General features: G+C 35.8%; 1 protein-coding gene across 1 annotated transcript in view; it reads left to right on the forward strand.

Annotated features, from left to right (window-relative positions):
* LOC107853692 (putative late blight resistance protein homolog R1A-3) overlaps window positions 1–7,217 on the forward strand; it is a 10,715-nt gene extending 3,498 nt beyond the window's left edge. Inside the window, 1 exon segment of the mRNA XM_047412745.1 lies at window positions 3,400–7,217. Within this exon segment, the coding sequence (XP_047268701.1) occupies window positions 3,400–7,194 (3,795 nt within the window). The 3' untranslated portion in view covers window positions 7,195–7,217.
* Window positions 7,218–11,041: the final 3,824 nt, after the last annotated feature.

Here is an 11,041-nt window from a genome sequence, read left to right on the forward strand (position 1 = left end):
ATCAAGACTTGTGCTATATCTGTGGAAACCTTGGACATCCAACCACTGAATGTCCAGTTGCTGCCAAAAGCAGATCCAACAGTCTAAATCTGGCAAATAAACTATCTCAGACCAAGAAAAGGATAACTAAAACTGGTCAGAGAAACGGGTCACGTAACCTGTTGCCTGCATGGGCTAGAAGAAATCTGATTCATCCAGTTACTCTTAAGAAAGGACCCAAGCTTGTCTAGGTGCCTAAAGTAAACCCCTAATTTGTTTTGCAGGTGAGAGTGAAAGGAGGCACAAGGCATAAGACTAGAAGAAAATAAAGATTCTTTCACTGACCACATTTAAAGGGGGAATGAATCATTTGAAAGATGGCCAGATTTGTAGTGCTCGTGTAAAGGGGAAGCAAGGGAGATTAAAAAAAATAATAAGAAAAAAGGATGACTGTTAAACTGATGAGCATGCACAGGAACATGTTGTATCACCTGGTTTAACTGTTGTACAGACTGAGGGCATATTGATAGGGGGAACAACAAATAAAGAAATGGATGCATCAATAAAACCAACACAAGTTTCTAGTAATTTTGTTAGTAGTTCATAAAAATTGGTGTTGTCAAAAGAATCTTGAGATATCTCATGGGAATCAATGACTTAAGACTATGATATCCAAAGGAAAGCAATTTCACTCTTGGGGGCTATAAAAATGTTGACTATGTGGGTTACTTAATTGACTGGAGAAGCACCAAAGGCACTAAGTAGAGAGCATTTTGAAAGGAATAGGTTAGACTTGGGGATGATTAAAATTACATGAACTCCCCTCAATTATTGACTAGAATAACCATTTTTCTTTTTATTCTTATTAGCTAAAATGTTATTCGATTTAGTCTTGCACATTTAGTTGTGTGTCCCAATTCTAGATTTTTTGACTTTTCTAACCTAATTTTGTATTAGATTGTGCAGAAAAATAGGTACAAGCAAGTAATTATGACCACAAAATTCTTCTTATCAGGTATGTTCTGCACTGACCTAAGCATAGGCTGTCTAAGTTGAAACATTTGAGCACACCTGTTCAATTCCACACACTTCATCCTCTCATTGTCTAATAAAGCTAATGAATTGTTGACCGAACTTTCTTTGATTCTCTCCAAATGGGTGTGCACAAGTGTGTTAATCCTATACCAGAAATTCCTTCTTCTTTCTCAACCAAAATATTAGTTGTGTACCATGGATTTGCCAAGCTTGATCATCAATCGCATGCAGCATATGTTTCTGAAGAATGAAAAGGGACATGCTTTCCATTTTAGTTCCTAATTGGTAATTTTTTTAGGCTTCTCAGTCCTAAATCAGGTTTGACTTATATAAAAAAAAAAATAGATAGTCTTGAACAGATGAATCATGTTGCTCTACCTGTTTCAATAAGGAGGGCTAAGACTCATTTGAGAAAAAAAATTCTGAACTAGAAACTGCATAAGACAGTCATAAAGTGGAATAAGAGGTCTTTAAAGCTAGGATCATGACTTTGAAGCTTGACCTTGATTGATAGAGGGATGAAAATGTTGAAGTCATTCATCAATTGACACAGTTGATATCACCTGTTCCACCTTCCTCATCAACTCCTCACTATTTGCATTCTTAGCCATGTCCCACTTTTATATCGTATTTTTTTAATGCTCAATTATTTTGCTTTGTTCAGTACTAGCTTAGGTTTAATGTGGAACATGCTCTGTCAGTTAAATGGAATGATTATCTTTGCTAAATTGACTCATATTTTTGCTCTCTTTAATACATTACTAGGTTGGCTAAAGTCTTTGTCTGATTGGTTTTGTGATAGCCCCAGTGGCCACGAATAGCATAACAAATCACTTTGGCTAGTATATTATTGCATTGAAATGGTTTTTCGATGATTCCAAAAGGGGGAAGATAGGAGGGTTGTGTAATATTTATAACCCATTGACTAACTTGTTTCATTTTAGTGTTTTATACTTTAGTGCCTACGGGTGAAGATCTTTAGATGCACAAAGACAAGAGGTTTGTCATCATCAAAAAGGGAGAATTTGTTGGAACCTTGAAGTTTTGATGAATGACAATATGAATGAAACAAGTTGATATGAGTTAATTCAATGCAACTGAAAACTTCAACTTACTAATCTCATGGGGAATAGAACAAGTTGAATTTGATTCAAACACTTGATGATAAGGGAAAGCAAGTTGAGTTGAAAAAGGAGTCCTACGTAAAGAAGGAGTTTCACTTCTGAGTATATCTTGAAGAGTCCTATGTGCGGGAGGAGAAAGATTATGCAATGAGAGTTTTGATTAGAGGAGGAGTTTGAAATAAAGAATAACTCTTTGGAGAGTTGTGCTTAAATAGAAGATGCAGCAGTCAGAATAATTCATGCACTTACAAAGCAGAAAAGCATAATCGGCAGATTGGCTTTACGAAGTGCTACTCAATCACTAAAGAAATACGTTGAAGAACCTGGTCCTCAGTACAGAATCCAGCTAAGAGTTTTAGCGTTGATTTTTAGAGTTGTTCATTGTGTTTGAACTATTGATGTAATATTAGTTTCAGCGTGTTATAAACTGAACTAGAAGCTAGTCTTCTAGCTGGAGAGACTTTGGGAACGCATACCTTGAGAGGTGTGTGTAGTTAGGAATTAGAGTTTATAATTCCTAGTTGTTGAGTTATAGGGATTAGAGTTTATAATTCCTATTTGTTGGTTACAAGAGTTTTATAATCAGTTGCTGTTGAGGCTCAGAGTTATTTACTGAAGTTGGGGTTAAATCTTGTAGAGGTGCAGGTCGTGGTTTTTTACACCTTTTGAGCCGAGTGTTTTCCACGTAAAAATTTACCGTGTTCTTTACTTTCTGTTTTACTACTTTCGTGGAACACGTCAGGCAACCCCATCAATAGGCAACAGTCAGGCGAAAATAAGATAATCAGTAGGGCACGAATTCTTAACAGTATGTATTCTTTTTCTTCGATTTTGTATAAAATCATCTGTACTAGTTAATATACTTCTTCAGTGCATCAAGTAACTAACTAGTATATATGTGGACGGACAGATTGATCAGTAGAAATTCTTTATTGACATGCTTGCTTTATGAGTTTTGTCGATGTTGTTATTCAATTTTTGAACCAAAATAAAATTTGGGCTGCCATTGATCACACGACTGTTCTTGACATCCATAGGATAACTTCTCGAACAATTTTCATTAGTTGAGTCACCTTCTGAGAAATCAAACTCTTGTTTATCATATAAACTGTAACTATAGGACAAACATTTAGCTTATGCAGTAGGTTATTTTCAAGAAGGCCCTCTATATTTACATTAGTTTCCTGTTAAGTTAGAGTAAAATTTGTTATGGCGAATATGTGGCACGGAAAATTTTGACACACTTTTTGTCTCATAGCAGGTATCATCTGCTTTGCTTCGAGAGGACATTGTCAATCTTCGTGATTTCATAGAGAGGTTAAAGATTGAAGAGGATCAAATTGTTCTTGACACGGATCGAATTGAAAAGCTGTAACGGGAGCTGACATTTTTGTCGGCATGTTTACAGCTTTGTTATTACATTTCGGATGGTTCAAATGCCGAAATGTCTTGCATATCATATAAGGTTCATGATCTGGTTCAGTCACTTTTTCATCAGAGTGGAGATTACATGCTGGTTAAATCAAAGGATCATGTCGTTCCTCGCCTCCTTGAAAATATCAAAAGTTTTATCATCTCAGATCGTCAATCTGAATCAAGTGCCACCATGACTGAGGAGAAGTTGGTTGAACTTTTGGACGCGGTCCTTGTGAATCTCCATTATCTACCCAAGGTTCGTGCTGAGTTGTTTTTGCTATCAATGACTCAATATGAGCTTCTTCAGAATGTATTTGGCAATTTAAGAGATTTCCATGGGCTGAAAGTAAATGGTTGCGTTGAGCATAAGGCAATTGAATATGTCTTACCGCAGCTTCAACTTATGGCTGAGAGAGTAGGACACTTCTGTTTTGTCCTTTTGTCTTATCAACTTGATAAGACAGATGAAACAGATGAAGATGGAACAGATGGAAAAGATGAAGATGGAACAGATGGAAAAGATGAAGATGAAACAGATGAAGAAGATGAAGATGGACTTGATCATATGCTTTTGAAGTCATCTACTTTTGAAGTCTCTCAAGTCAATTCCATGCTTGTTCATCTACTTTTGAAGATAACTCCAGTTTCACTGGAGGTTATGCACATATGTTCTACAATATTGGAAGCTTCAAAGTCAGCTGAAGTTGGGCACTTCATTAAGCAGCTCCTAGAAGGATCTCCAGACATTCTTAGAGAACATCTAATTCACCTATAACAGCATTAACCTCGTAGCACTTCAGCGTCCAACATTCATGTCATGATAGAGTTCCTATTGATTATTCTTACAGATATGCCAAAGGACTTCATTCATTATGAAAAATTATTTGTTCTATTGGCACGTGTTGGAGCACTTATTAGGGAGGTGTCCATTCTCATTCGCAACTTAGAAGAGAACTCAACGGATGAAGAGAATATGAAAAAAATAAGTTGTGCAAGTCAAGACTTGCTGGAAAATATTGAACTTCTGAAGGATGATATCAGACGTGTTTTCTTGAAAGCCCCTGCAGACTCATCTCAGCTCTGCTTCCCCATGAGTGATGGACCGATCTTCATGACTCTTCTATTCAGAAACTTAAATGACTTGCTCAATTCCAATGCTTATTCAGTTGCTTTGATAAAAGAAGAAATTGGTCGGGTGAAAGAAGACCTAGAACACATAAGATCGTTCTTTGGGAATGTGGAGCAAGAATTGCATAGCGATCTTTGGACTCGTGTTCTAGATGTGGCATATGAGGCGGAACATGCCATTAACTCAATTCTTGCCAGAGATCGTGGTCTCTTGCAGCTTATCTTCTTACTTCCTGAAACCGTAGGAAAGATCAAGCTTGTCAAAAAAGAGGTACAAGAGAAGATCTCCAAGAACATGAGTATCATTTTTGCGAACTCTCCCAACAAGCCAGTTATAAACAAGTCATCAATAGCTAGTAAAATAATTGTAGGTTTTGCGGAGGAGACAGAGTGGATAATCAGGAAGCTCACCAGCAGACCAGCTGAGATAGATGTCATTTCCATAGTCGGCATGCCGGGGCTTGGGAAAACAACTTTGGCTTACAGAGTATATACTGAAAAGTCTGTTGTTGGTCATTTCGACGTTCGTGCTTGGGTCACAGTTGACCAGGAACGTAATGAGAAAAAGTTGTTGCAGAAAGTTTTCAATGAAGTTATTGGTTTGAAAGAAAGAGTCAGTGAGGATGACATAGACGATGACGTTGCTGATAAGCTACGGAGACAACTGTTTGGAAAGAGGTACCTTATTGTCTTGGATGACTTGTGGGATACTGCAACATGGGATGAGCTGACAAGACCCTTATACGCCATTCCATCTGAATTTCAGAAAGGCAGCAGAGTTATTTTAACAAGTCGAAAAAAGGAAGTGGCTTTGCATGGAAAATTCCACAGTGATCCTCTTGATCTTCGATTGCTAAGACCAGAAGAAAGTTGGGAGTTATTTGAGAAAAAGGTGTTCGGAGAAGAACGTTGCCCTGATGAACTAAAAGATGTTGGAGAGAAAATAGCCGAAAAGTGTGATGGGCTTCCTTTGGTACTTGATTTGATCGGCGGAGTCATTTCAAGAAAGGAAAAGAAAGAGGCTTTGTGGATTGAAGTTCTCAACAATTTGAGTTCCTTTATTTTTAAGGATGAAGAGGAAGTGATGAAGGTTATACAATTAAGTTATGACCATTTGTCAGATCACCTAAAGCCGTGCTTTCTGTACCTTGCAAGTTATCCAAAGGACGAAGATATTGTTATATCTTTGTTGAAAGAGTTATGGACTGATGAAGGACTTGTGGAACCAACTGATTTGAAGAGTGTGGAAGAAGTAACGGAGATTTATGTGGATGAGTTAATTTCTAGTAGCTTGGTAATTGTGAGAGGTGGTAGCGAACAGAGTTGCCAAATTCATGATCTTGTGCATGATTTTTGTTCGATAAAATCTAGACAGGAAAAATTGTTTGATTTGACGAGCTCAATTGTTCTATCTTCATCTTCTTCAGATCTGATGCTGCGTCGACGGACCATTAGTTTTGATGAGGGCATTTATTCAGATGATTCTTCCTTTTTCAGTCCAGAAAAGAGAAATCCTTGTGCTAAACACCTCCTCTCTTTGAAGATAGAATATGGATTTCTGTATAACTGGCACCTAAGACACCTGAGGCTTCTTAAAAGGTTGGAACTGCGTTATATAATGTTGACAGATACTGCGCTGAATGAAATAGGCATGCTTGTTCATTTGAGGTGCTTAAGGATTTGGATGGATGCAAAAGCTCTCCCTCTGTCATTTTCAAACCTCTGCAATCTAGATACTTTGGTGGTGGAAAACAGTGAACCAAACCTGGTATTATCCCCTACTATCTGGAGTCTTGCAAAGCTACGATATGTGCAGATCGAAAGGACTTGTTCTGTCTTTGGTTCGGATATTCACAAACCAACAAAATTAGAAAATCTGACTACATTATCTCTTCTCAAGCTTTCCTGTTCGGTAGACTCAGAAAATATTTTCAAAAGGTTTCCCAATCTTCGAACCCTTGATTTCAGCATGGAATGTTCAGCACTGGAGCAGATTTATTTTCCAAGATTGGATGTCCTTAATAAACTTGAAATGGTGAGTGCAAGTTTTAAGTGCCGTGGGCGTACTCATGTACATCAGTTTGATTTTCACTTCCCATCAAGCTTGAAAGTAGTGTACTTGGTTGGGTTCCATCTGGCATCAGATGAACTGTCAAGAATTGGGAGATCACTACCCAACCTTCAAAAGCTGAGACTATATGGAGCAAGTATCGAAGGGGGAAAGGAATGGAACATGGAACAAGTCACCTTCCACAATCTCAAATCTCTACAACTGGTTTATATGTTTTTTTCTGAATGGCAGGTTATTGCAGATGAATCCTTTCCCATGCTCGAGAAATTATATATACCATATTGTACTGAGTTTATAGAGATCCCAGAGAGTTTTGGAGATATTGCTTCATTAAAGCTTATCTCAATGTCGAATAGCCCTCAACTTGAGGAGTCGACACTCAAGATTAACGAATACGTTGAAGAAATGACCGGAGAAGACAAGCTTGAAGTAGAGTACTAGAGCAGGACATTAATTTTTCATTTTGTCTTTGAATTTTTTCACTTTATTTGAAAATTAGTATTTGGGCATGACAATTTCAAATAAAATTTGAAGTAATATTGGGAATTTGGAAAAAAAAGCCAAAACCTTATTTTCATTTTTATTTTTTGAAAAAAGAAACTTAAATTTTTTTATTTTCAAAAAATAAACCCATTTAAATTATATTTCATGTTTTTTTAGAAAAATATATTAAATTCTAAATTTATTTTTCTCCTAAAATTAAAATTATGTCAGATTCACTTTTAAAATTTTTATTTTGCAACTATTATTTCGTAAATTTCTTTCATTTGTGTTATGATAGGTTGAAGTTTATTTCTAATTATTCTATCTTTAAATGTGAGCATATTCACGCCATAGAAGGAGATATTAGGACACAATGCACTGTGAAAAAAAAATAAAAATAGAGAAGTTTGTATATAGGAAAGAGATAAATGCAAACCTAGAATTGTGGATTCTATAAATAATTTGGGATAAATATATTAAAGTAATTAATTATTCTAATTATGATTAGAGTTTTATTTTAAGAGATAATATCCTATTATCCTTGAACTATACTCAAAATGGCAAAGACACACCTCAACTTAAAGGGTCCTATTACCCCTGAACGAATTAAAAGTGTAATTTTGACACCCTTAATGCCTACGTGGCACAACACACTGAAGTGTCCACGTAGGCACACGTGTGTGCCATGTAGGCACTAAGAGTATCAAAATTACACTTTTAATTAGTTCAGGGTAATAGGACCCCTTTAAGTTGAGGTGTGTCTCTGCCATTTTGGGTATAGTTCAGGGGAATAATAGGGTATTTTTTCTTATTTTAATTACTTAAATCACAATCATTAATTTTAAATTATGACATGCATGTTCCATCTAGGCTAAAACTTGAGAAAAATGGAGAGATCGGAAATGGAGAGAGTCGGATCCATCATTTATGTAGTTAAACGTTAAGAATAGTTTTTCTTTTAGTTTTTCAGAGAGGTTCTATTAATATTAAATTGAGAATATTTGTAATATTTATTAAGAATAGTCTTATCATCTAATTTTCCTCTAATTTTTGATTGAACTCAACAATATAATATCCAGTATACTCTCATAAGTAGGATTTGGGAAGATATGATATATGCAGCCTTACCCTAATCTTAATGAGGCAGTGAAACTGATTTCGACAGATCACTATTAAAGATTGAGCTCTAAAACTTAAATTCTCTAGACTCGCATTAAAGATTATGTATATCACTTTTTGTCTATTAAGCATGAACGTTAGAAAGAAATTTGAACATAAAACTTGGATCCCGATCATCAAGTTAGAAAGTGCTCACTCATTTTTAATCAGTGGTCTTGAATTCGAGTCCCCCTGGATATGAAATCGTCTTTGTTAGGGAGCGCATTATCCTCCAATTCTTGCGTAGATTCAAATTTAGTCAGGTTTCAATGTGTGTACCAAATGTGGGGTGAAATTTGTTTTTCTTTAAAAGAACTTTGTTCCGATGTAGCCCAATTTCATTATCAAAGCCCAATATAATTGTTAAGCCTCTGATGTAAAATGTATTAAAACTTTGATATTTTCATGCCCTCCCTATCAATACATGCATTGGAATCTTTCTCGTTGTACTCTATTTTTTTTAGACCTCATTGTCGTTGTTATTGTCACACGATATGATATTTTGACAAAAGATATTCAGTTGAACCTCTTATCATAGCTCCACTAGTGATCAGTGATAGGAACATTGCAATGTTTGGATATATAATTTGATGTTATGAATTGGGAACTCTAATTCTTCTTAAACTAACTGAATTGTAGATTAATGAGTAATATATACATATTTTATAAATAAATTTATATGATAAATGTAAGTCTTAAGTCAAAAGTTAATGAGTTCAGATGAACTAGGAAGCGGCGGATCAGATGAGGAGCTAGATTGTTGTCTACGGGTTCAACTCCGATCTAGTAGCTTTGGTTTAGACTTTATATTGTCTTAAAAACCTATTGAATGTGTACAAATAATTAATTTACACCTCTAGTTACTTTAATGGATTAGAATTTAAAATTCATAAGCTTCAAATCCCAACTCCACCAATTCGCCCTGCCTTCCTGACTCATTATTAAGCTCATTTCAACCTGCTTGAAGAGTCGGTAATCAAGATTAAGAAATATATTGAAGAAATTATGGGAGAAGACAATAGCTTGGGGTCAAGCGCATATATCAAGTGTTACGGGGACTTCATTTCAATTCCTGTCTAGTAGTAGTATTTTCTTGGTATCTTATGTACGCCTTCATTACCATGAGATCTGATGTATTATCAGATTCTTGTAAAGTGTTGCTGCTGTAATATTTTGTTGCAGCAAAGCATGAAACTAGCAAGTTCTAATGCTTAACTTGGGCGCAAAGATGGACACCTTAACTTGGTCTCAACTGCCAAATAAACACTCTCCAACTTACAATAGAATCATCTAAAACACCTTCCAAAATCTATGTGTCACGTTAGTATCGGGTGTCAACAAGACACAATATGGATTAGTTGAGGTGTCTAGATGTGTATTTCTAAGTTGGAGTATTTAGTTTCCAGTTGAGGATCAAGTTAAATAAGTTGTCTATCACTTATTTTGCTTATAATAATGACAGTCAGCAAAAGCAAGTGGAGGGGTATTTGGAAAATGACAACTTGGGGATGAAGGAAGAAGGAATATCTCATGATATTATTGTATTCCACCTTCTATGTGGATAGTAATTTCGCCATTTTAGTACAAATAGTGAAATAAGATAATTTGGGGATTAACTAATACCTCAAATCAAACATGGCAAAAATTAAATCTCAAATTTTATTCTGAAATTGTTATCCTTTATCCCTGTTAAGATGCCAAGAGTTAGCTGGTTTATATACTTTACTGTTCCATTGCAGTTAGTCGAAAGTAGTTAATTGTTAGTTGGCTAGTGGCAGTAGTTAGTTGGCTAGTGGCAGATCAAGTTGTTGATGAGTCAACTCAAGTTGTTAGAGAGTTAGGAAGATTCTAGAAGATCATGTGAGGATTGTGAGTGAGTTTATAAATATCTCATCTAATGATCTCATTGTAACCAACTCCATTCAATAAAATTTATATTCTCTGTATATCTTCTCAAGCAATACTCTAATCATGTAGAATTTGTGTAAGATTTGAGAGGTGTTTTATTGCATTTTAACATGGTATCAAAGACACGATTATGGACATTTAGAGGAAGGCATTGATCATATTGATAGCCCCATTGTTACAGTTTATAGTTGTTGTTCAATGAACTGAAAAGAGAGTTTAGGTTTCTGTCTTGAGAAACTGTAAAATTCGAGTTATTTTTCTCTTTTGTTTGAGTTCCTACGTGAGATGCAAAAGGATTTAGTAGAATTTTGCCTTGAAGAGTTGAGATTTCAAGGTATTCTGAGGAATTACAGTGTGAAGTTGTGTTTTTTTTTTAGAAGCAACAATGGCACCAAAGATTAATCCTAGTGATCCTCTATTCTTAGGAGCTTCAGAGGTGGCTGGAGCTGTGTTGATCCCAATTAAACTGGTTGGCTTGGAGAACTATGGAATCTGGAGCAGATCAATGAAGATTGCGTTGTTGGGAAAGAGAAAGTATGATTTTGTGATTGGAACATGCAACTAAGATACATATAGAGAGGAATTACATGAGCAGTGGGAGACCTGCAATGCACTAGTGTTACATGGTTAATGAGTTCAGTCAGTGCTGAATTGTTGAGTGGTATTGTATATGCGACAAATGCATCTGAAGTATGGGACGATCTCAAGGAAAGGTTTGATAAAGTGAACTGCATGAGGC

Source organism: Capsicum annuum, chromosome 5 (genome assembly GCF_002878395.1).
Source record: "Capsicum annuum cultivar UCD-10X-F1 chromosome 5, UCD10Xv1.1, whole genome shotgun sequence".
NCBI classification, from domain to species: Eukaryota; Viridiplantae; Streptophyta; class Magnoliopsida; order Solanales; family Solanaceae; genus Capsicum; species Capsicum annuum.